General features: G+C 55.6%; 3 protein-coding genes across 4 annotated transcripts in view; 1 reads left to right on the forward strand and 2 right to left on the reverse strand.

Annotated features, from left to right (window-relative positions):
• The window catches only part of EVPL (envoplakin), a 17,035-nt gene extending 7,513 nt beyond the window's left edge, over positions 1-9,522 (forward strand). Inside the window, exons 12-22 of one of the 2 annotated variants that reach the window (XM_007454325.1) lie at positions 227-381; positions 544-641; positions 948-1,120; positions 2,460-2,638; positions 2,729-2,867; positions 2,999-3,192; positions 3,742-3,892; positions 4,631-4,714; positions 4,829-4,939; positions 5,051-5,143; positions 5,847-9,522. In XM_007454325.1, coding sequence (XP_007454387.1) covers positions 227-381; positions 544-641; positions 948-1,120; positions 2,460-2,638; positions 2,729-2,867; positions 2,999-3,192; positions 3,742-3,892; positions 4,631-4,714; positions 4,829-4,939; positions 5,051-5,143; positions 5,847-9,281 — 4,812 coding nt within the window. In that variant the 3' untranslated portion in view covers positions 9,282-9,522. Of the gene's footprint in view, positions 1-226; positions 382-543; positions 708-947; positions 1,121-2,459; positions 2,639-2,728; positions 2,868-2,998; positions 3,193-3,741; positions 3,893-4,630; positions 4,715-4,828; positions 4,940-5,050; positions 5,144-5,846 lie in introns of both variants that reach the window. The other variant, XM_007454324.1, reaches the window with a different exon arrangement.
• A 328-nt stretch (positions 9,523-9,850) lies between these two features.
• CDK3 (cyclin dependent kinase 3) lies at positions 9,851-14,021 on the reverse strand. Its single transcript, XM_007454326.1, has 8 exons — positions 14,011-14,021; positions 13,238-13,368; positions 12,816-12,893; positions 12,616-12,736; positions 12,348-12,518; positions 12,164-12,265; positions 11,691-11,894; positions 9,851-10,559 (listed from the first exon to the last, which is right to left on the reverse strand). The coding sequence occupies exons 2-8, from the start codon at positions 13,351-13,353 to the stop codon at positions 10,434-10,436; spliced, it is 918 nt and encodes a 305-aa protein (XP_007454388.1). The 5' UTR covers positions 13,354-13,368; positions 14,011-14,021; the 3' UTR covers positions 9,851-10,433.
• A 351-nt stretch (positions 14,022-14,372) lies between these two features.
• On the reverse strand, positions 14,373-24,433 carry TEN1 (TEN1 subunit of CST complex). The gene is made up of 3 exons (XM_007454327.1): positions 24,342-24,433; positions 20,546-20,703; positions 14,373-14,494 (listed from the first exon to the last, which is right to left on the reverse strand). Exons 1-3 carry the CDS (start codon positions 24,431-24,433, stop codon positions 14,373-14,375), a joined length of 372 nt encoding a protein of 123 aa, XP_007454389.1.
• Between the last annotated feature and the right edge of the window lie 268 nt (positions 24,434-24,701).

Below are 24,701 nucleotides of genomic sequence, written 5' to 3' on the forward strand. Positions count from 1 at the left end.
CCCCATCCTACCCACTCCTACCACTGCCCCCGCCCCACGCCCCACGCCCCACGCCTGCCCGAGCACTACCCCTCTCCAAGCCCTGTCCTGCCTCTACCCCAGCACCACTGCCCCAGCTCCTGTCCCTCTACCTGTCCCCGTCCCCAGCCTCTACCCACCTTGGCCTTGATCCCTTCTCCGGCCCAGCCCCTGAGCCTGCATGAGCCCCTCCCCACCTGCCCCTTAGGTGCAGCTGCTGCAGGGTGAACGGTATACACTGATGGACAACACTGACCCGCACACCTGGCTGGTCCAGGGCCCGGCAGGCGAGACCAAACGTGCCCCAGCCGCCTGCTTCTGCATCCCAGCTCCGGACCCTGAAGCCGTGGCCAGGGCCTCCAGGTGAGTCTGCCTGGGGATCCACAGGGGCAGGAGGCAGGCTGTGGGCCCAGAATGGGCCCTGTGGTTTGAGGCCATTGCCCGGCCTTCGCCTGGACCAGTGACTGCTGGGGCCGAGGGGAGAGAGTGGAGGGACGTCCTTCTCTGACCTCCTCCTTGCTCCAGGCTGGCCTCGGAGCTGCAGGCCCTGAAGCAGAAACTGACCACAGTCCAGAGCCGCCTGAAGGCCAGTGCTGCAGAGCCCTTACAGCTTAGCCAGAAGGGTACCGAGGGCTGGCCAGGGAACAGGGGGAGGCACTACTGGGAGAGAGTGAGTAGACTCGACTCTGGTCACTGTGAGGGCTGCCACGGGCAGGGGGTGACCCTGAATTAAGGATTTCTGCTCTGGGGATTCCGTCTCCTGGGTTGGCAAGCCCCTGGGGATGTCCCTCCCTCAGTTAGGCCCTGCCCATGGCCCTCCCGCCCTACCCCACACAGGACCCTCTGCAGTCACTCAGGGAGGGGCCCACCAAGCAGACAGGCAGACATGAGGTAGGCCCTGGACCCTCACAGGCACTCTCTTCCCCCAGCTCCAACCAGCTCAGCCCCAGCCGACCCACAGGCCCAGAAGCTCCTGACACAGATGACCCGGCTGGAGGAGGACCTGGGGCAGATAGAGAAGCAGGTGCTGACCTGGATCCGGGCCCCGTTGAGCCACACCACACCACTGGAGGACCTGGAGGGCCGCATCCAAAGCCACAAGGTGGGTGAACCAGGGCAGCTGGGATAAGAAGTGGTCCGGCCCTGGGGGGGTGCACAAAGTAAAGACGAGGCAAGTGTGGGAGCAGCCATGGGGCCCCGAGGTGGAAGAAGGGAGTGGACAGTCCAGAACTCATGCAAGCTGGTTCCCATCCTGGCTCCTCCACTGACTGGCTCTGTGACTTTGGGCAATTCACTCCGCCTCTCTGGGCCTTGGTTTCCTCATCCCTGAGAAAAGGCACAATAATACCCAGCTCGTCTGGGTGTCCTGAGGATGAAGTGTAGCAAGGCCCAGGAAGGTTCTAGAGGGGCAGGGCTCAGAGTAAAGGCCCTGTACCCCACGCTGGAGGGGTGTTCTGGCGAGAGTCCTGAGAGCAGCAGGAAGCCTGGAGCATCTTAGGGGTGGTTTCTCCCGGGTGGCTGGCAGGGAGCCTCCCTGGAGAGGTTGCAGGAGTATAAACATGATCACAAAAGGACTCAGAAGTGCTAACAGTGAAATCCGCCCCTCCCCCAACCTGGGGGGCAGCAGTTTGGGTTGCATCCTTCCAAACCGGTTTCTACTCAAATATATTGTTTGGATATAGTTTTTAAAAATTTGAAGCACGTTGTTCACGTTATCGTGCAACTTGTTGTTTTCACTCTGCAGTGTTCTGTAGCATTCCAGCTGGTTCAGAGCGCTGGCTGGGGGCGGAAGGGCTCCAGAGGTGGGAAAGGTGCTGCAGATGGGGTCCTGGGGCAGCAGGGGGAGGAAGCAGGAGTGGCAGAAGGAGGCACTGTGCGGTAACACGGCCTCAACGATGCCTCTGCCCACGCCGGGCCCTGGTTACCACTGCGCTGGGACCTGGCAGTCTCCAAATAGGTCCTTGGGTTTTGAAGTCACAGCGTCAGGGGTGTCGGGGGTCCAGTTTGCCTGGAAAGGAGGCAGTGCACGGCATGGAGTCGGCACCAGTGGCTTATGGACTAGACGAGTGAATAACTGATAAAAGAATCAACGCAATAACCCCAAGTGGATGGAGCTAGGGCTTTGCTGCCTGACCTGGAGCGAGGGGGCAGGGAACTGAAGGTTTTGCGAACAGGATGGTGACATGAAGGCCAAGGTGGGCAAGAGCTCCTGACTCACAGGGTCTCGTCTCAACCTCCCATCGAGCATTCTGTAGATGAGGAGACCGAGGGTCAGAGAGGTTGACCCGCCCACGGTCATCTACCTGGGAACTGAGCCTGAGCACGTCTGCACCACACTCTCGGGCCGGGCCTCGTGGGCAGAGTTAGGTTGACACGGCAGGAAGGCTGGGTGGAAGCCACCTGCCCAGAGCAGAGATCCTGAGCCCCGCCCCACACCCCAGGGCACGGCCCAGCGGCTGCAGAGCCTGGGAGCAGAGAAGGCGGCAGCCCAGCAGGCATGTGAGGCGCTTCTATCAGGGCAGCCCGCGGGCCCCGCCGCCCTGCGCCTACCCGTGGTCCTCAGCAACGTCAAGAACAAGTACAGCGACTTGCAGGTTCTCTGCAGACTCTATGGGGAGAAGTGAGTGCTCTGGGGGCGGCGGCCGCTGGGAGGGGCCGCGTGGGTGTGGCCAAGATCGTGTCTGACCCTTGGCCTCCTCCTCTGTGGCAGAGCCAAGGCTGCCCTGGGTCTGGAGCGGCAGATCCGGGATGCGGACAGGGTCATCCGAGGCTTCGAGTCCACCCTGATGCAGGAGGCCCCCATCCCTGCAGGCCCAGGTGCGCTGCAGGAGAGGGTCAGCGAGCTGCAGGTGAGGGGTTGGGTGGCCTCCTGGCAGAAGAGGGCCACAGCCTGACCAAGCATTTGAGGGCAGGTGGAGGGTGGACGTGGCATACGACTGAACCATAAGGGTGCATCACGCTGTGTCCCCTCCTGCCCCAGCGCCAGCGGAGGGAGCTGCTGGAGCAGCAGGCCTGCGTGCTGGGGCTGCACCGCCAGCTGAAGGCCGCCGAGCGCACGTGCGGCACGCTGCATAGTAGTCTCCATGAGTTCTGCCAAGACCTGCCGCGCCAGCAGCGCCAGGTGCGGGCCCTCACGGACCGCTACCACTCCGTGGGTGACCAGCTGGACCTGCGGTGAGTGCTGGGCCATCGCGGCTCATGGCACAGCCCCACGGTGCACGGTGGCCACGGCTGGTGAGCTGTGTGACCTTGGACTGGCGACTTCACCTCTCTGAGGTCCAGTTTCCTGACCTCTAAAATGGGATAGAGGACTTCTCCGGCAGTCCAGTGGTTAAGACTCCACGCTCCCGATGCAGGGGGCACGGGTTTGATCCCTGGTTGGGGAACTAGATCCCACATGCCGAAACTAAAGATCCCGCATACGGCAACGAAGATCCCATGTGCCACAACTAAGACCCGGTGCATCCATATAAATTTAAAAAGGAAGAAAAAAGGGATAATAACGGCACCGCCCTCCCAGGTGGTACCTGGCAGGGAGTGTCCGGTCCATCTCTGAATGCGCAGCTCCAGCACAGGGCCAGAGTTAGGGAATCGGCATGGTGGGTCACTCAGTCCTCCTGACCTGTCCCAGGGAGGGAGGCACCCACCAGCCTCCTCCGTGCACCCCTCACCTGTCCCCTGAGGGCAGCTCTCACCTCTGCTCTGGGCCTCGTCCTCCTGCAGGGAGAAAATGGTGCAGGACGCTGGCCTCACCTACCAGCAGTTCAAGAACTGCAGGGACAACCTGAACTCCTGGCTGGAGCACCTGCCCCGCAACGAGATGCGGCCCAGAGACGGGCCCAGCCAGATTGCCTACAAGCTGCAGGTGCAGAAGGTGAGGATCTGGGGCTGCAGGCGACCTGGGGGCCAGTACCCAGAGCTGTGCCCTCAAGCCACATCCCTTTCCCAGGCCACCTCCCCAGCAGGGTAGAGCTGCCTGTGTGCATGTGGCCCTCTAGTGGCCAGTGTTTTAATGACCTCAAAGCTCAGACCCCAGAGGCCTTGTGTCACACCCCGCACCCCAAATGCTCCAATTTGCCCACAGAAACAGCCAGCCCTTCTCTGTCTGGTCCGAGGTGGACAGCGGGCCTTATGCTCCTGAGGGCTCCAACTCCTACTGCATCCTCTTCCTCATACTTGCCAAGCCCCTGTTACATGCTGGTAATGAACCAGGGGCGGGGGTACGGCCCGGCCCTGGGGCAGCGGACAGTCTGAGGCGGAGGCCGGTGCATCCCAGGCCGGTGCATCCAGGCCCACTGCTAAGTGCTTTGGTGGAGAAGCCAGAGCGCTGTGGGAGCCCATTGCGGGACATGCATGGGGGTCGGGGCAAGCAGTCTGGAAGGAACTGACACCCAGGCTGAGGCCTGAGGAATAAATAGCGTGGCCAGGTGTGTGTGTGGAGGGGTGAAATGTCTTGAGCAGAGGCCACGGTGGATCACACCAAGCAAAGGCAGTTTCCCGCAGAGCCCTTCCCGCCTCTGGGCGGTGCTGGCTGCCTGAGGCCCTGAAAGCGCCCGGCTGGAGGAAAGTCCAGGTGAGTGGTGTTTCCTGAATTTCCCTTCTGCCTCCGCAGAGGCTGCTGCAGGAGATCCAGGGCCGAGAGCAGGACAGGGCCACGGCATCCCGCCTCTCCCAGCACCTGCAGGCGGCCCTCCAGGTAAGCAGTTACTTCAGCTCGTCCCTTTTATCTCTCCCTCCCTCCCTCCCTCCCTCTGACAGTCCCCACCTCCCCCACTGATGGCCAGCCTGTTGTCCTTTCCCCGCTGCTCAGGACTATGAGCTGCAGGCAGACACCTACCGCTGCTCCCTGGAGCCCACCCAGGCGGGGTTGGCCCCCAAGAGACCCCGAGTGGCTCCCCTGCAGGAGAGCATCCAGGCCCAGGTGAGCCGGGGCTCTGTATCCCTCATTCCTCAACACCGCCGCCGCCGGGCTCTGCAGCCTCTGAGGCGGGAGCTGACACCGCCCTCCCCCACCTCCCTGTGGCCTCTCCAGGAGAAGAACCTGATGAAGGCCTACGCTGAGGTTGCAGCCGTGCACCAGCAGCAACTGCACCAGCTGGAGTTTGCCGGAAAGATTCTGGAGAAGGTATGGGGGTGAGGCCCATCCGCTCCCGCACTAGGCAGCCTGGCCCGGTGGCTGACCTGACAGACGCCCCCTCCTCCCCCCACTGCAGCCTGCGGCCCCGGGACAGCTCAGCAGCCTGAGGGAGGTGCTGCTTCCTTCCTCCCCCAGCAGCTCTTACAGGCTGTCCCAGGACAGGAGATGTCATTCAGTGCGGTCGCAGCTTCGCTGCTGGGCAGTGCTCCGGTGGGGACGGAAGAGAATCCCCACAGAGTCTTCAGCCTAGGATCCAGCCCCAGTGGGCAAGAGGCCACCTAGGTCTCCATCCCTGAGAGACCAGGAGCCAGGTGCTCTCCATGACTCTTGGTGACTGGCCAGCTTCTTCCCACCCAGAGGCGTATTCCAGGGTCCCCCAGAGGAGTGCGGGCCCATTTCTGGGAGCCTGGGTGGAAGTGGAAGGGGGAAAGTTGAGGAAGGGAGGACCTTCCTATTTGCATGCTCTAGTGCAAACGCGGCCTGAACGCTGCCTTGAATCCTAACATCCGGGGCATTGATGGAGCCTCTCAAACTCCTGCCTCCAAGCATCCCAGGTCTTCAGTTCCACCTCCCAGGACCTACTAGGAAGTCTCAGGAAGCAGGGAAGGGTCCGGATCTCAGGAGGGTGTGGTGGGCTTACCCCTTTCCTCCCCTCACCCCAGGACTCTCCCCTCTTCCTCTCACCCTGCAGAAGGAGCTCAGTGAGGACATCCAGGTGACCCATGACACACAGCAGGGGTCCGAGAGCCCAGCCGGAGCCCGGAGGGAGTCAGAGGCCCTGAAGTCCCAGCTGGAGGAGGGGAGGAAGCGGGTGGCCCAGGTGCAGCGCGAGCTAGGGGGGCAGAGGAGCCAGCTGCTGCAACTGAAGACCCAGCGGCCCTTGGAGAAACTGGAGGAGAAGGAAGTGGTGGAGTTCTCCCGGGACCCCCAGCTGGAGAGCAGCCTGTCCAGGGTGAAGTCCCAGGTGGAGGACGAGCGCAAGAAGCGGGCTGGCCTGCAGGCAGATCTGGAGGCGGCGGCCCAGAAAGTCATGCGGCTGGAGAACCAGAGGAAGGCCACGCAGCCTCACCTGCTGACCAAGGAGGTCACCCAGATCGAGAGGGACCCTGGCCTGGACAGCCAGGCGGCCCAGCTTAGCAGCGAGATCCAGCTCCTGCGGGGGGAGAACGCCGCCATCTTGGCCCAGCTGGAGGCGCTGAAGACGGAGCTGCTGGCCCTCGGGCAGAAGGAGGTGAGTGTGGAGAGGGTCGCGCTGAAGGAAGTGGTCAGGGTGGAGAAGGACCTGGAGATGGTCAAGGCAGCCCAGGCCCTGAGGCTGCAGGTGCAGGAGGACGCGGCGCAGAGGAGGGGGGCGGAGGCAGCCGTGGCCGGGCTGCAGGCTCGCATCTCGGAGCTGGAGCAGGCGATCCGCGCCGTGCAGCCGAAAGTGATCGTGAAGGAGGTGAAGAGGGTGGAGCAGGACCCGGGCCTCCTCCAAGAGGCGTCCAGGCTGAGGGGCTGCCTGGAGGCGGAGAGGCAGGAGAACAAGGCGCTGGCCAGGGAGCTGCAGGAGCTGCGTGGCAAGCACAGCGCGGAGGAGAAGCAGAAGCCCAGGGTGGACCTGCAGGAGCGTGTCCGCGAGATCTTCCAGGTGGATCCGGAGACGGAGCGGGAGATGGCGCGGCTCAGGGCCGAGCTGCAGGAGACCGCCCGCAGGAGGGGCAGCGTGGAGCAGGCGGCAGGGCGGCTGCTGCCCGAGCTGGTGGCCCTGCGGGCGCAGAAGCCCGTGGTGGAGTACAAGCAGGTGACGCAGGAGGTGGTGAGGCACGAGAGGAGCCCGGAGGTGCTGCGGGAGATGGCCCACCTGAAGGCCCAGCTCAACGAGCTGGTCAACGGCAGCGGGCGGGCCCAGGAGCAGCTCATCCGGCTGCAGGGGGAGCGCGACGAGTGGAGACGGGAGCGCTCCAAGGTGGAGACCAAGACGGTGAACAAGGAGGTGGTGCGCCGTGAGAAGGACCCGGTCCTGGAGCAGGAGGCCCAGCGGCTGCGCCAGGAGCTGCGGGAGGCGGCCCAGAAGCGACGGGCGGCCGAGGACGCGGTCTCCGAGCTACAGAACAAGTACCTGCTGCTGGAGAGGAGGCGGCCCGAGGAGGTGGTGGTGGTGCAGGAGGTGGTGGTCACCCGGAGGGACCCGAAGCGCCGTGAGGAGCACAGCCGGCTGAGCCGGAGCCTGGACGAGGAGGCGGGCCGGCGGCGGCAGCTGGAGCGGGAGGTGCAGCAGCTGCGGGCCGCTGTGCAGGAGGACGAGGGCCTGCTCAGCTCCTGGGAGGACCGCGGCAAGAAGCTGGCCGTGGAGAGGGAGCTGCGGCAGCTGACCCTGAGGGTCCAGGAGCTGCAGAAGCGGCCTCCCGCGGTGCAGGAGGTCATCACGGAGGAGGTGGTCCAGCTGGAGAAGGACCCGCACCTGGAGCAGTCTGTGGAAGGCCAGCGGCGGGACCTGGACCAGGAGAAGACCCAGGCGACCGAGTTGCGTCGGGAGTGCGAGAAGCTGCGGGTGCAGATCGACGTGCTCCAGAAAAGCAAACCGCAGGCGAAGACCATCTACAAGGAAGTGATCAGGGTGGAGAAGGACCCGGTCCTGGAGGGAGAGCGTTCCCGGGTGTGGGAGATGCTCAACAGGGAGCGCGCAACCCGGCAGAGCCGGGAGGAGGCGGCGAGGCGCCTGCGGGAGCAGATAGAGCGGGCGGAGGCGCTGGGGAGGACCTGGTCGCGGGAGGAAGCGGAGCTCCAGAAGGCCCGGGACCGGAAGAGCCAGGAGTGCAGGCAGCTGCAGGAGAAGCTGTGGGAGCTGGAGACGCAGATGCAGCAGCAGGTGCTGAGCCTGCGGGAGGAGTCGAAGCTGTTCGGCCAGAAGGCAGAGAGCGAGCGGCAGAGGGCAGCCCAGCGGGGCCACGAGCTCTCGCGGCTCGAGACGGCCATCCTCCGCGAGAAGGACCAGATCTACGAGAAGGAGAGGACCCTCCGGGACCTCCACACCAAGGTGAGCCGGGAGGAGCTCAGCCAGGAGACCCAGACGCGAGAGACCAACCTCTCCACCAAGATCTCCATCTTGGAGCCCGAGACGGGGAAGGACATGTCCCCGTACGAGGCCTACAAGAGGGGCATCATCGACCGAGGCCAGTACCTCCAGCTGCAGGAGCTCGAGTGTGACTGGGAGGAGGTCACCACCTCGGGTCCCCATGGGGAGGAGTCTGTGCTCCTGGACCGCAAAAGCGGAAAGCAGTATTCCATCGAGGCCGCCCTGCGCTGCCGGCGCATCTCCAAGGAGGAGTACCATCTCTACACAGACGGCCACCTGCCCATCAGCGAGTTCGCCCTGCTCGTGGCCGGGGAGACCAAGCCCTGCTCCCCGCTCTCCATCGGCACCATCATCTCCAAGTCCCTGCTGGCCTCCCCGGCCCCCCAGAGCACCGGATTCTTCTCTCCCGGCTTCTCTCTCGGGCTCAGCGAGGACAACTTCCCCATCGCCGGCGTCTACGACACAACCACGGACAACAAGGTCACCATCAAGACGGCCGTGGCCAAGAACATGCTGGACCCCATTACCGGGCAGAAGCTGCTGGAGGCGCAGGCAGCCACGGGGGGCATCGTGGACCTCCTCAGCCGGGAGCGCTACTCCGTGCACAAGGCTGTGGAGAGGGGGCTGATCGAGAAGAGCTCAATGCAGAGGCTGCTCAATGCCCAGAAGGGCTTCACCGGCATCGAGGACCCCGTCACTAAGAAGAGGCTGTCGGTGGGCGAGGCCGTTCAGAAGGGCTGGATGCCCCAGGAGAGCATGCTCCCGCACCTGCGGGTGCAGCACCTGACCGGAGGGCTCATCGACCCCAAGAGGACGGGCCGCATCCCCATCGCACAGGCCACGCTCTCCGGCATGATCAGTGAAGAGCTGGCCCAACTCCTGCAGGACGAGGCCAGCTACGAGAAGGATTTGACAGACCCCATCTCCAAGGAACGGCTGAGCTACAAGGAGGCCATGGGGCGCTGCCGGAAGGACCCCCTGAGTGGCCTGCTGCTCCTCCCAGCCTCGCTGGAGGGGTACCACTGCTACCACTCGGCCTCCCGCACTGGCCTGCGCTCTCTGCGCTGATGGGGGCCAAAGCAGTCACAGGAGCGTGTGTGAGGGGGGAGGGTAGGATGCATGCACCCCTGCCCCCAGAGCAGCCCGATCCGAGGGGGTGGGTCTTCCCTCTGTCTGACTGACTCTCGGTGTTGGGCTCCCTCCCCTGACTTTGGTGCCCAGTCCATCCCCTGACCTGGATGGAGATCAGCAGTTCTGTTTTCCTCCCTCCTCCCTCAACCCAGTGCTTCCAATAAACGAATTCTCCTGGCGTCTTGTTCACATCTGGGAACATAAGAGTCGATTCGTCTGGGGCATGAGCGTGAGGGACAGCACTACTTGGGTCCTGGGGAGTGGACACGCTCAGCTGGCCCTGCTGGGGACAAGGTGCTTTCGGAGGCCTGTGGCTCCTCTGACTCTAGGAAGGACCCGACGGGGGCAGGCCACGGAGGATGATGCCCTACCCACCCCCGACCCCCCACTCCCTACCGGCTCAGGGCTTCTCAGTTCAGGCCAGGAACTGTCTTCAGCCCGCTGTCAACCTCCCCCTCGTCAGCAAGTACCTCGTGTCCCCCCTGAGCAGAGAAACACTGGAAAACTCAGGCATGCATCAGTTTTATTTTCTGTTCTTAAAGCCAGAAGCAAACAAACGTTAAGCATATCCCAGGTGACAAGACAACTACTTAGAACACCCGGCCTGCCCCAGGATCAGGAAAATGTCCTCTCTCCCTCACCCCACTTCCTGTTTAGCTTGGGACTCTTAACTGGAACTCAACTCTTCCCCAAAACATTTTAAATCCAGAAGACCAGCCGGGAGAAACCCTTTCCCCCGGGGTCTGGCTCTGCAACTGAGAGCCGGGCAGCGGAAGGGCACTAGGAGGCCTTGCTGGAGGCCCGGGCAGGCTTCCTACTCTCCTCAGCACCTGCCATTCTGGTGCCAGGGGACCCAGCCTCTGACGGACCCCCTCGGGCATGGCGCTTCTGCGCCCCCATCTTGAAACGGCACCGGCAAACCCAACAAACACAGGAACTCGCTAACCTGCTGGCAGGACAAACCCAAACTCAGCCCTCTGACGGCTGATGCCAAATTGCTCTCTCCCCAGATGTGTCCCCTTTCTTGGGAAGTGAGTGGGGAGGCAGAGGGGCAGCAGCTGGAGAGAGGCTTTGAGGCCTCACACCTTCTCAGCGGCAGAAACCCTCCAGCACACACTGGCGCGGGGCCGGGGAGGCCTCGGTGGACGAGAAGTACGGATGCGCAAGGGCGGCCTTGGCTGAGATGCGCCGGCTGGGGTCATACTGCAGGAGTTGCTGCGGAGGAAGAGAGAGGCTGGGCCCAGGGGTGGCCGGGGCCCCAAGCCCCAAAGCAGAGCTGCTGCCACACCCAGACGGCGCAAAGCCAGTACCTCCCGGCTTGAGAACCAGTTCTGGACGCTCCCGGAATCTGGGGACAAAGACTTCATTCTAGTCCAGCCCTAAGTCACCCCCTGTCTCCTCCACGTTACTGAGGCCGAGTCAGGCTCCCCGCTTCCTTAGGGAGCCTTCCAGGCTCCAGCCTAGTTCTAGTTGAGACAGACTCTTCTCTAGGTATCAGGATGAGGGAACCAAACCTGTCCAGGGAGCATGCTTGAGGGTGGGGCAGAAACACAAAAATCCCTAAACCTGGCCCGGCTGTGGAAGGACCCCCCCTGCCTTAGAGTAGCCAGGATGGAGGGCTAGGAGGCTCCGTGGGAAGTCCACGCCATCCTCCTGGCACTGGGTTGGGAGATGCACACAGCCCTCTGGAAAGCTGGACACAGAGCCTGAAGATGAACTTCCTGCCCTGCCTTCCTCTGACCCAACACCAGACTAAAAGGAGAAACGTGGGCAAGAATGGATAGCTCTGCCTGAGGCCCTCTGGGCAGCCTGGCCTGGGCCAGCCCAAGGGGTCAAGAGGGTACAAGCGGAGGGGTGAGTGAGGACTGGGGCAGGGGCCGCGGCAGCAGCGAGCAGCCTGCTCTGAACAGCCTCGTGTGAAGAGTAACTGCTGTGGAATGCACTGCAGGAGTACCGGAGTACCGAGGCAGTGGGCGGTGTGGTCCCTGCTGGGAAAGCTTACAGCTTAGATGGGGTAATAATGCCCACGAGAAAAAATTACCAAAACACAAGGCAACTAAGAAAAAGGGCACATGTCACAGCATAAAAACAGAGCTAACTAGCAGAGAGAAGTTTTAAAAGGGATGATGAACATTGGACTTATCATGGGAGAGGCTTCCAGGTGGAGCAATGAATACACATGGGGACAAGCCAACTCTGTATAGGGGTCAGCAAAGAGACGAGCTGGGACTCAGAAGGAACCAGGGTTGCATAAGAGGCTGGATGACAAAGGGGACACTTCTAGCGAGAGCAGCAGCTGGCGTGAGGAGGTCCTTCTCAGCCTCCCTGCCGCCCACCTGTACCTACCATGAGCAGGTCCTTGCCCTCTGGCTCCAGGTGGGGCACGATCTCCTCCAGCCCCTTCCTGGTCCACTTGGGGAAACTGCCCTTATAGTCAGGCAGCTGGGTGACTCCTGGCCACATGGCTTCATTGGGTGTCCCCAGGGTCCGAAAGATACGAAAGAGTTGGTCAATCTCAGAGTCGCCAGGGAACAGGGCTTTGCGAGTCACCTGGAACGGGGAAGGGGAGAAGGTGTGGGGTCTACTCCCTTGTCATGCAGAATCCAATACCAGAAAAGAGGCCAGACCAGGGAGGCACCTCCAAGATATCTTTCCCAGGGCTGTGCTAAAAAATCCTGGCCTTTTCTGGAAAAAGACCTTAGCCAGTCCCAAACACCCCTTAATCCACCTCTAGCAGGAGAATCAGAGCCCCTTCTACCCCCCACCCCAGAGGACCCTGCCTGTGGCCTCCCCGCGGCCATGTGTGGCCCTCTTTCTACCATCTCTGCAAAGATGCAACCAATGCTCCAGACATCCACAGCTGTCGAGTAGAACCTGCTTCCCAAGAGGATCTCGGGGGCACGATACCAGAGTGTCACCACCTGTGGGGACAAGCAAACAGCATCATTCAGGGTAGCTGGGTGCACGGGTGGCATCCCTTCTCTCCCCTCTGTCCTGCGGTACCTCGTGGGTGTAGGTGCGCAGGGGCACCCCGAAGGCCCGAGCCAGTCCAAAGTCAGCCAGCTTGATGGCTCCTAACTCATTGATGAGCAGATTCTGGGGCTTCAGGTCTCGGTGGATGACCCGATGCGAGTGGCAGAAGTTCACCCCCTGCAGCAGCTGGAACAGGTAGCTCTGGAACAGCGAGCGTGAGGCGGGGCCGGCTGAGCAGAGGCGGGGCTGGCCGAGCAGGCGTTCGCTGGTTGCCCCCACCCTGTCCCGCCCCCGGTACCTTGACTACGTGCAGGGGGAGCTTGGAGGCTGGGGTGGAGTCCATGTACTTCTTCAGGTCCTGGCTGAGGAACTCAAACACCAGGTACAGCTTTTTCTCGCTGTGCACCACGTCCAGCAGCCTGGCCGGGCGACACCAGTCAGCATGCGGCTCCCAGCCGGGCTGGGAGAGGCCCACTTCCCGGCTCCTTCAGGCCTCACCTGACGATGTTGGGATGCTTAAGCTCTTTGAGCAGGGAGATCTCCCTGATGGCAGTGCTTGGGACCCCCTCGGTCTCCCTGGAGAAGAGAGTGGTACAGCAGTGGAGGCAGCAGCTGAACAGGCCCTTCTGCTGGGGGGCGGGTGGGGGGTGTCACCTGTGTTCCTTATTCCCTAAGGATGCCCGCCCCCCTCCCCAGCGATGGGGCTCTGTGCTCCTCGGCACACACCCGTCACCCCCACCGGCCGGGGGGCAAAGCCTGGTCGGGGTGAGGACGCATGAGGGCTGCACCTCTGTGGCCCCCGTGTAACTGGGGAGCACTCGGAAAAGGAGTGGAACACAAAACCCTGTGATGAGGGACGGATGGGTGGGCTGTGGGTCACCCCTGGACCAGGGGGTCTCAGAGGCCGTCCCAGAACTCACAAATCCAGCCTGATCTTCTTGAGGGCCACGAGCTGCCCGGTCTCCTTGTTCTTGGCCTTGTACACCACCCCATAGGTGCCCTCGCCGATCTTTTCCACCTTCTGGAACACATCCATGCCCGCAGAGCCGCCCTGGAAACAGAAGGCGCCTGGGGCGTTCGCCCCCCATGCCCAGCACCCCCGCTGCCCCTCCAACCTCCACGGCACAGCCTGCCCGGCCCCTGCCCAGGCCCCCCAGCCCCGACCCCCGCCCCGGCTCCTGAGGCCTGGGGCCCCCAGGGCTCACCCTGCTCTGCCTGCCAGGCCGCCCAGGCCCAGGCCCGGCTCCCACCACCCACCAAAGCCCCAGCCCCAGCCCATCGCCGGGAACCTGGTGTGGCGCAGGGATGCCCCTCGCCCAGCCCACGCCAGGCAGAAAGCCCCAGGCCCCAAGAAGCAGCTGCCCTGGGCCGGGCTACGGAGCACAGGAGGGCCCAAACTTCTCCTGCCCCAGCCCCCGCCCCCGCCCCTGCCCAGCCAGGCCTGGACCCCGGGGGCAGAAGGCTGCCAGGAAGGGCCGCCCGGGGGGAGGGGTCAGGAAGGGCTTCTGAAGCCACAGTCCTGCCCTAGGCTGCATGGCCAGGGCGAGGTGCTGGGCCTGGCCTGTTTGGGGACGCTTGGCCTCCTGTGAGGGCAGAACCTTGGCAGGAGCAGCACCCACTGTGTCCCGGGCCCACCCACCAGGTCCTGAGCGTCCCCAGCGCTCTCCCCTCAGGCCCCCAGCCCAGAATTCACCAGAAACCCTGCGCTCCCGCAGCCTCACTGCCGGGCCGGCTGCCTGCTCCGAGGCTCCCTCTGCTGGTTCCTGCCGGCGCTGCACCACGTGCACGCACTGCTACGTCACACCACATGGCTTTATTCACGAGGACCTTCTGCAACCCTCCAGGACCCACACGGGGCCCAGCGCCCAGGGCCCCAGAGCCCGACCTCTGATCTCTAGGCTCCCATTTCTGGGGCAATCCCAGTGAACAACCCCTCCCCTCTTCTCTCCGGGAAGCTCCTGCATCTTCTCGGCAGCAGCTCCAGCGCGGGGGTGGCGGCGGCGGCGGCGGCGGCGAAGGGGTGGGGCGGTTTGCCAGGAGCTGCTGTTTTGTTTTCTACTGGCTGCTGTCCCTCTCTCGTTGGTACAGCCTCTGCTCCCGGATGGCTTGTTCTAACAAGGGGAGATTCATTCCTTCCACACAAGTCAGCACCCGGGCCTTCACCACGCAGTCTCCATCTGAAAGACACAGACACCAAGTCACAGGCAGTGTCAGCAACACACCCTGCAGATGCATTCCAGCCGTTTCCCCTCGACTTGTTCTCGGTCCTGGGTTTTGACAGAAGAGTCTGACAGGGCACAGGTGAGAAGGATGGTTTACAGGATGATGACCATTTGTCTACTTGGGCCTCAGAACTGCGGGCCCACCATTCACTACAGGCACAGGGCTGAAACTCAGGGGGTAGCCTGAAAATTCCACTCCGGCCCAGAGATGTAGCCTCTACTCCCCTCTTTTGTCATCTTAACTCCTCCCAGCTTCTCTGTAGCTCCCAAGTGCCCAGAGTTGAGGAGCAGTCTCAATCACCACCCTAGTTCTCCATTTGTACCAAAGGAACGGCCCCTTGGCTTCGTAGGGCTCACTGGCATTGGTAATTGGAGCAAAGAGAACCCCATATTTAATCAGTCCAAGGGGAGAGTCTGGCCTTACGGGGGCAAGTCATCCCATCCTGGACAAGGGGCTGGGGGCGCTTCTAGCAGATGCTGTGGTGAGCTGATGGAAAGGTTTGTCAATGTTCAGGTGACACCAAATAGGAAGGACATCTGGGGTGTGCCCTAATAGGTTGTTTTTGGTTGTTTGTTTTTTTTTTGCACTACGTTCTCTCTGCTCTCTGGGCACGTCAATGAATACATTCAGTGTTCTAGAACATTACGCCGTCCTCTTTTGATGCCGTTTTGAGATAGAGGCTCTCTGTGGTTAAAATCTATGCCTAACTTTTCGTCTAGTCTAGGCCACTTTACTGATTTAACAGAGCCCGGGGACAGAATTCAGAGAGCTGGACTGTGTAGATTCCAGGCTTCAACACAGAGAGATGAACTCATTTGAAACATGAGGTTGCCTGTGTGTCCTCAGCTTCTGTCGGCCCCAGCGCTGGACTGTAGGGGCTGCATGGCCTAGGGGGGGGGGGGGGGGAGAGCATGGGACAGTATGTGGATCTGTGGATGGATATAGACTGTTGATTCTCATCACTCAGGCCTCTTCAGGAATAACTGGCTCATCTATACTGATCAATCAAACAGGATATTTGCCTAAACTTCATTTGGCACTGAAAGGCCTAGACCTTTTCTTGTGACACATGTGGCCCTAAATAGTTTTCACAGAGCAGCTGCATGTGTTCAGGATGACACAGGGAGAGCAAGGACAAAATCAGGGTGCTCTAATTCGCAGTTAAAAATCTCAAAATAGAAGCATAGGTCAAATGTTTCCAAACTTCCTGTATGAAGATTTTCTTAGTATTGGACTTAATTTCACAGAACTTTCCTTACAATAATAATGCCTGTCAGCTCTTTCCTCCCCTTAGCCTGGGGAAACCTTCTCTTCGAGATACAGATAGTGGAACATGTTTCTTCCCGTGAATGAAGAAAAGTTATTAAAAATGGAAGTGAACTTTAGAAGTATGATTATTACAGGGACAAGTTTGGCAATTCTGTTAGTCCATCTGCAAAAGATCTGTGTAAATGGAATAAAAGAACGGCATTTGAAGAGTGCTGCAGGGGAGGAGAAAGGAGTTTATGAAGCCAGAGAAATAGTCATTTAGGGGAATCTCTTCTTGCAAAGAAAAAGAACCTGCAGCAAAGGAGAAGGGCTGAGGGAATTCCCTGGTGGTCCAGTGGTTAGGACTCTGCACTTCCACTGCCGAGGGTGTGGGTTCAATCCAGAATGCAGTGGGTTGAGGTGTGAGTCTGAGATAAGGAGGGGTGATATGGAGAACAGATCTTCTTTTAGGAAGTTTGACTGTGGAGGGAGGAGGGTCACAGCTAGGTAGGGATAGAGCTGAACTTGACATTATTGTTGCTATTATTTTAATACAGAAGAGGCTTGAGCGCTTTATATGCTGGGAGGGAAGAACCAGTGGTAACAGGTTAAGGATTCAGCTGAGAAAGCAAAGCCCCTGCAGGAAGGCAGGCATGCATCACAGCACAGGGGCTGCACCGCAGGCAGGAGGGACCCTCCTCTCTCCCAGACTGGAGGAAAGGGGCTACCGATGGGTGTGGATGCATATAATTTTAGGAGAGGCTGCAGCTGTGGCCTCAATTTTACCTGGGATGTAGGAGGTGAGGTAATTTGCTGGAAGGGATGGGGAGGTGATGACGCAGGGGGTCCTGCGTGAATGCCTGAAATAACTCTTGCAGGTCAGGGGGAGGGGGGACCAGCCAGGACATGTGGAAGGAATTCTAGGCAGCGTGAAGGGCCCGGAAGAGATAAGAGACCTTGAAACCGTTGTGCTAGGAATCCCTGGAGCTTTGTGAACTTTCTCCATCAACTGTTGGGTGGGATTGGGGTTTAATCAGGGAGGAATGATGAAAGACGAGGGGTTGGAACTTCTGCCAGGAAAGTGGTTGAAATGATAGTGAGGTCAAGCTGGAGAGGAGAGAAGGTGGTCCCGATGGGTGACGAGGCAGAAAGATACTGAGGGTGGAACCTAATTTCAGGTGGCAGAGGCGGGCGGGTCCGGGTAAGTCAGGCAGCAGTGGGGCAGAGGTGGCAGAACTGGTGCTGCAGGAGGAGCTGGCAGGATTTCTGCCCCAGCTCTGGGTTCTGTAATGGGGCCTGGGAGGCTCCACGTGGGAGGGCAGGAGGGGAACTGCTGCCTGGGGGGAAAAGGCAGGTTTCAGGCAAGTCCCAGAGAAAGGGGCTTGAAGGTTCGAGAGGACACAAGGAAGGCCTGTGAGGGCAGGAAGCAGTCAGGTGAACGGAAACCAGAACAGGTGGGATTTATGGTGCGAGCTCTGGGGCAGCTTCTTGCTATAGGCGGGTAACCTTCAGCCTGGTATTCCACGCGGGCCCCTGGAGCAGAGCGGGGCCGAGGCTGTATCCTCACATCTTAATCCCTGGACTGGAAGCCCTCGGCCCTGCGGGGTGTCCTGGCCAGCTGGTGTTGGCACGTGGCTGGCATTTCTTCTCTTTCGTGTGCAAACATTTCAGAAAGGTGCCTTGGGGGGGCCTCTAGCCCATCCTCAGAACTGCCAACCTTGCCACGGGGCAGGATCCGTGTGTGGTTGACCTTTGTGTCCCCACAGGACTTCAGACCTGGCCGGGGGCCACACATGCCACTGCAGGTTGGAGGTCAGCGACCACTGCCAAGCTCAGCCCACACTCTGCCCTCCCTCCTCATGTAGTCTCAGAAATTAGAAACTCAGGGGAAACATTTTTTTTAAGAAAAAAAAAAAAAAACCCTACACACTGTGATGAAAATAATGGTAAGTGGTAAACTAGCCAGAGCCTAGGAAGAATCCTGCTGGGTCTGAGGCTTGACTATTGAGGTTCCATTTTTTTTTGTTTTTTGGCAAGAAAAAACAACATCAGAGCAGTACTGTCTGTGCTCTCCTGGTGCATCACACCAGAGGTACACGATCGATCGGTCCGATTTTTGTAATGTTTGATCACCTGAGCTACAGTGTTCCCGGCAAGCTTCCACCTAATGATTTGAGCGGCCAGTGATAACGATCGTTGCCTGGATTTATTATTTCCTCGGGGCTTTTAACATGGTGACTTTAGAATTTAATTGTTTCTCCTGCGTTTATTCACTGTGATTCTTCTCTAAAGAACGTTCCCTCGTCCAACCATTTGGTTTCCCTGAAATACAATCCGTTCAGAAAAAGGTAGGATAAACTCAAGGGAAGGAAGAGCAGGTTTAATGCAACCAGGAGGAAGCAATTAGCTAATTCCAGACCCAAGTTCTCCAATAAATGGCATTAAAAAAAGGAAAAAAGGAAGACAGAACCGTTATAGAGACTTGGGATATGTAACCCAAAGGCAATGCATGGACTTTGTTTGCCTCCTGCTTTTAAACTAACTTTTTGTAAAAAGCCATTTTGGGGCCGAGGAGGGGAATGAACACAGACAAGGTATGTACTAGAGTATATTAAGGAACAGCTATTCATTTTGTTGGGCGTGATTGTGATGTTAGAGATAGACATTGAGGTATTTATGGGTAAATGAAATGATGTCAGATTTGCTCTAAAATACACCAGCAAAATAAGTAAGTAAATGCGGGCGATGATGACACAACAGTGGAATGTGGATCACTGCTGAATTTGGGTGACGGGTTCATGGAGGCTCATTCTACTTTTGTGCTTGTTTGATTTGAAAACATTAAATTTCAAAAGTTATATGGGTTGAATTTGTACTTTAAAGTTTTTTCCATTTTTCTTCCCACAAATAATTCTAAATGTCTTCTCCAGGTCCCACCCTGGTCCTGGCCTGATGTCCCACCTTAGTATCAACCCCTCTCTGTATCTGCAACCAGACCTTTGAGTTACAGATACTGGGCAGTTGGCTCCTGAGAGCTCCCAGGACTCCCTGTAGGGGCCAGGAGTGCAGGAGGGAGTCTCAGGTGAAGTGGGCTGCAGTCAAAGTGGAAATGATTTATTCAAGGCCCTTTGTACCCATCTCCACCCCTCCTCCTGATGCTTCTCTCAAATCAATTACGAAGGCAGGGACTCTGAGCTCAAAGGCTTAAGCCTGAATAAAGATTAACTTTTATTAAATCAAACGTAATTAAAGTAAGCCCCATTTACTTTTTTTCTAGTGCATTTCATCCAGAGTTAAAAACCACTGGAACTTTTAGAAAGTAAGTTGGGAGTGTAAATCAAGAAACATAAATGTTCATATCCTTTAATGTAGCAATTCCACTTTTAGGAAACTACCCTAAAGAAATAATCAGAAAATGGACCAAAAGATTGGTAATAGTTAAAGGCTATTAACTACCGCATTTTTAATATATATCTAGATAGATTGTTTAAACTGTTTTTTCCCTCTGGCTATATAGCAATACATTTTCATTGTCGAATGCTAATAAAAGTATAAGGAAACCCACAGCCCCACCACCCAGAAATAATTACTATTAACGTTTTGGTAAATAATATTTCAAACTTTTATGTGTATAAAAAATGTCTAGGGCTTCCCTGGTGGCGCAGTGGTTGAGAGTCCGCCTGCCGATGCAGGGGACACGGGTTCGTGCCCCAGTCCGGGAAGATCCCACATGCAGTGGAGCGGCTGGGCCCGTGAGCCATGGCCGCTGAGCCTGCGCGTCCGTAGCCTGTGCTCCACAACGGGAGAGGCCACAACAGTGAGAGGCCCGCGTACCGCAAACAAAAAAAAATCTTTAACAAAAATGAGATCATATGATACATACTGTTTTGTAAACTGCTTTTTCTCAGTAAAATACTACGAACATCTTTTCATGTCAACTGATATAAATTTACAACACCATTTTTGATGGCTGTATAATATTCTCCTGGCTGAATATCTCATAGTTTCTTTAACCAATTAATGTACAGTGTACTTATAAGAGCAAAAAATGGAAACAATACAAATGTCTAATGCTTGTGTGAATTAGTGCACACATCTCATCTGTAAAATATTATATAGCCATTAAATAGTATACCTAGAAAAAATTTTTCAAGACATGGGGGAATGCTTATGATATAACGTTAAATTAAAATAACCAGATACAACATGTTATAGTTACATAAAGCATGTGAAGGAAAATGGCACAGGGACAGCCAGAGAGGGAGGCAAAGAATACAAGTACCTAGGTTTTAAAGGTCAGGCTTCAACCCTTGATGCCATAGAGATTCTCCCAGGTTGCTTCTGTTCCTTCCCTTGTGTTTTATTTCTCTTACCCTGACTTCCTGGCCTGTTACTCCAGTCCCATCCTCTCTGAGCCTTAGTTTTCTCATCTATGAAATACCCATAAGATGACTCATTATGGGCTGGTAAGCAGATTCAAAAAGATTTAAGCAAACCTCCTAGTACCAGGCCTGGCATGTTGTAGGCCTTCAGAAATTAATGATTTCTCTCCCCCCTTTCTTGCTTCCCTACGGCAGGTGCACCTCAAGCCCAATCACATCTCTTTCCTATGAGTCCCTATAACTCGTGGGCTGATTTGGAAGGAATGTTAACCCCAATGAGGGACCCCTGCTGGGTCAGAAGCCAAGCCCAGGCACCCAAAAGACTGCCCCACTCAGGACCCAGAGTGAAAAAGGGTGTGTGAAGCCAAGGCTTACCCTTCTGTTGCTCCAGCTCCCCAAGGACCATGTAGAGGGAGCCCACCTGGGCTTGGAACGGTTCCACCAACTTGGTACAGACGAGGATCGGGTGCTGGTCAGATCTGTGCTGAGCCATCAGGGTCACTCGGGACTTTGTCATGTCGTAGCTGTACAACCTGGAAGTCAGGTAAGTGTGATCATTTCCATCCATAGAACCAACCCAAAGTTTAAAAGGTTCTGGGAGGCCAGTACATCCATGGGAAAATGTTCAGCCTCACTCGGATCAGAGAAATTAAAGTGGCAGCAACAGAAAAGGTTAATTAGGTCTACATAACTGAGGTATAAATTAAATCATTAAAAGGGACCTGTTCATTGACTGTTGGCAAAAGTATACACTGTGTAACCAGCACCCCAATCAAGCTTCGGTACATTTCCATCACCCCCAAAATTCCCCTTGTGCCCCTCTGAACTCAGTCTCCCCACCTCCCACCCCAGGCAACCACTGATCTGCTCTTGGTCTCCACAGGTGAGTTTTCCTACTCAAGCACCTCATGTAAATGGAATCCTAACAGCATGAATTCTTCTGTGTCTAGCCTCTTTCACTCAGCATAATGGTTTGGAGACCCATTTATGCTGTTGGGTAAATCAGTAGTTTGTTCCTTTTTATTGCTTGGTAGCACTCAGTTGAATGGATCAATAAATTATTATTATCCTCACCAGCTGATTTGGTTTGCTTACGGACTTGTGCTGACATATGTTTTCATTTCTCGTGGGGAAATACCCAAGTGGGATTTCTGGGTCATATGGTCAATCTGTCTGTTTAAAGGAAACTGCCAAATTGTTTTTCAAAGTGGTTGTGCCACTTTACTTTCCCCCCAGCAACATATGAGGGCTCTAGTCATTCCAAATCCTTGTCAGCACAGGATACGGTCAGTCTTTTTAATTTTAGCCACTCTAGTGGGCATGAAATACCGTACCATTGTGGTTTTAACTTGCATTTCCCTAATGACACATAATGTTGAACAAATTTTCGTGTGTTTATCTGCCCTCTGTATATCTTCCTTGGCAGTGTCTTGTTTAAATCTTTTACCCATTTAAAAATTAAGTTCTTTGTCTTCTTATTGGGTTATATGAGTTCTTTGTTTATTCTAGGTACAAATCATTTGTTGAATATAGATAATATACACACACATGTTCACTTATTTTTTACCAGTTCGTGGCTTACCTTTTAATCTTCTTAATGGTAGCTTTTGATGAGAAGCTTTTAATTTTGTTGAAGTCCAATTTATACATTATTTTTCTTTTATGGTTTTTGTTTTGTTTTGAATATTTATTTATTTATTTGGCTGCGCCGGGTCTTAGTTGCGGCCTGCAGGATCTAGTTCCCTGACCAGGGGTCAGACCTGGGCCCCCTGCTTTGGGAGCTCGGAGTCTTACCCACCGAACCACCAGGGAAGTCCCTATGGTTTTTGTTTTCTGACTCTAAGAAATCTTTGCCTATCTCAAGGTGTATGTGAAGGTTTTCTCCTGTTTTCTTCTAAAGATTTTATAGTTTTAGCTTGTTCGCTTATGATCCAATCAGAATGATTTTTTTGGGGGGGGGTATGCTGTGGGGTAGGGACCAAGATGTTTTTTTACCCCCATAAAAATATCCAGTAGTTCCAGCACCATTTGTTGAAATGAATATACTTTCCCCACTCAATTAAATTGATGTCTTTGTTGAAAATCAGTTGCTTTTGGTTAAATAAATAGATGTGGTTAAATAAATTATGGTATGTCTATGCAATGAAATAAAATGGATCTATTTAAAGTGATGATATAGATTTACATATTTGGCATGGAACTAGGTCTACCATACACAGTTAAGTATGGTACAATATAGTAATATAATAGGATCTTATCTAGCTTAAAATATTTATACATGTATGTATATATATGTCTCCAAGATGGTCCCCAATGATTCTTATCTCCTGGCATCCACATCCCTGTGTAGTCCCTACCACCCTGACTAGCACTGATCTGTGTAACCAATAAAACATTGCAGAGATGACCTAGAGTCATTTCTGAGGTTAGGTCATTGACATCGTAGCTTTCTCTTTGCCCTCTCTGTTGAGTCACTCCTTCTGGGGAAAGCCAGCTGCCATGTTATCAAGACTCTCAAGCAGCCGTATAGAAAAATCCGTATTGAGGAAGTGAGCCTTCTTGACAACAGGCAGCACAAAATTGCCAAACATGTGAATGAGTCATCGTAGAATCAGACCCTCCAGGTCCACGCCAGCCTTCAGGTGCTGGCAGCCCTGGCTAACATCTCGACTGCAATCTTCAAAGTCAATCTGAGACAGAACTACCCGGCTAAGCCACTCCCACATTCCTGACACTCAGTAAGTATGAAAAAATAAGCATTTATTGTTATTTTAAGCCACTTAATTTTGGGGTGATTTGTTACACAGCAATATGTGACTAACACAGTATATATGTATATACACATATTGTGTATATACACACCCACCCACATATACACACAAACACACATGGAAAAGCATGTAATCACCAAAAGGTTAGCGGTGGGTGGTTGTCCAGACAGTGGAATTACAGGTGATTTTTACTTTCTTTCTTTCTTTCTTTCTTTTTTTTTTGCCACACGCGGGCCTCTCACTGCTGTGGCCTCTCCTGTTGCGGAGCACAGGCTCTGGATGCGCAGGCTTAGCGGCCATGGCTCACAGGCCCAGCCGCTCTGCGGCATGTGGGATCTTCCCAGACCGGGGCACGAACCCGTGTCCCTTGCATCGGCAGGCGGACTCTCAACCACTGCACCACCAGGGAAGCCCTTTACTTGCTTTCTTTACACCCTTACGGATTGTCTACATTTTTTACAATGAATATGTATTAATTTTTCAGCATTTAAAAATTATTAGGGACTTCCCTGGTGGCGCAATGGTTAAGAATCCGCATGCCAATGCAAGGGGCATGGGTTCGATTCCCGGTCCAGGAAGATCCCACATGCCACGGAGCAACTAAGCCCCTGCACCACAACTACTGAGCCTGTACTCTAGAGCCTGCAAGCCACAACTACTGAAGCCCGCATGCCTAGAGCCCGTGCTCCGCAACAAGAGAAGCCACCGCAATGAGAAGCCCACACACTGCAACGAAGAGTAGCCCCCGCTCTCCACAACTAGAGAAAGCCTGCACGCAGGAATGAAGACACAATAAATAAAAATAAATAAATTTATTTTAAAAAATAAAAATAATTAGATAAAATTATGACTATTTTAATTTTGAAAATAATTTTGAAAATATATAATAATAAATAATTTAAAATGTAAAAATAAGTGATTTTTTAGTAATTAAAAATATGTACTTTAGGGGACTTCCCTGGTGGTGCAGTGGTTGGGAGTCTGCCTGCCGGTGCAGGGGACACGGATTCCAACCCTGGTCCAGGAGGATCCCACATGCTGCAGAGTGGTTGGGCCCATGCGCCACGGTGGCTGATCCTGGGCGCCCACGGGCCACAGCTGCTGAGCCCGCGCGCCACAACTGCTGGGGCCCGCGTGCCTGGAGCCCGTGCTCCGAACGGGAGAGGCCACCGCAGTGAGGGGCCAGCGCACCGCAGCAAGGAGTGGCCCTGGCTCGACGCGGCTGGGGGGAGCCCGCGTGCAGTGGCGAGGACCCAACGCAGCCAAAAATAAATAAATAAAATAAATTTATAAAATATATATATATACTTTAAAAATAATTTTTAAAATATTATAATTTTAAAAAAAGACTTTTAATTTTTTTTAAACATACCCCCACCATGTGAAAAAAACATTCTCACCTGCCAAACGTTCTCAGTGTGTCCCCATCAGGAACTTGGCCGGCACTGACCTCCCAGGGGAAGTAATAGATCCCAGGTTTGGGCAAAATCATTGCTCCTGTAACCAAATAGTTGAGATGGATTTTTGAAGATTCCTGACAAACCAAGCCAATCACAAGATGGAGATTAACAGACACGAGACCAGCAACAACTGAAAAGGTAGTTCCAGGGGATGGTGTTTTAAAATTTAAAAAGATTTTTTTTTTTTTATTTTAACATCTTTATTGGAGTATAATTGCTTTACAATGGTATGTTAGTTTCAGCTTCACAACAAAATGAATCAGTTACATATATACATATGTTCCCATATCTCTTCCTGCT

This window comes from Lipotes vexillifer, unplaced genomic scaffold (assembly GCF_000442215.2).
Source record: "Lipotes vexillifer unplaced genomic scaffold, Lipotes_vexillifer_v1.1 scaffold518, whole genome shotgun sequence".
Classification (NCBI taxonomy): Eukaryota; Metazoa; Chordata; class Mammalia; order Artiodactyla; family Lipotidae; genus Lipotes; species Lipotes vexillifer.

Excerpts from the sequence above, each read along its gene's own strand:
- TEN1 (XM_007454327.1), bottom strand. The coding sequence starts at position 24,433 with ATGATTTTGCCCAAACCTGGGATCTATTACTTCCCCTGGGAGGTCAGT. Across the intron at positions 20,704-24,341 it reads ACACTGAGAACGTTTGGCAG|GTTGTACAGCTACGACATGA; the intron begins GTGAGAATGTTT and ends CCTGACTTCCAG. Across the intron at positions 14,495-20,545 it reads GGAGCTGGAGCAACAGAAGG|ATGGAGACTGCGTGGTGAAG; the intron begins GTAAGCCTTGGC and ends TGTGTCTTTCAG.
- CDK3 (XM_007454326.1), bottom strand. The coding sequence starts at position 13,353 with ATGGATGTGTTCCAGAAGGTGGAAAAGATCGGCGAGGGCACCTATGGG. Across the intron at positions 12,737-12,815 it reads AAGCATCCCAACATCGTCAG|GCTGCTGGACGTGGTGCACA; the intron begins GTGAGGCCTGAA and ends TCGCCCGGCCAG. Across the intron at positions 10,560-11,690 it reads AGGGCAAGGACCTGCTCATG|CAACTCCTGCAGTATGACCC; the intron begins GTAGGTACAGGT and ends CTTCCTCCGCAG.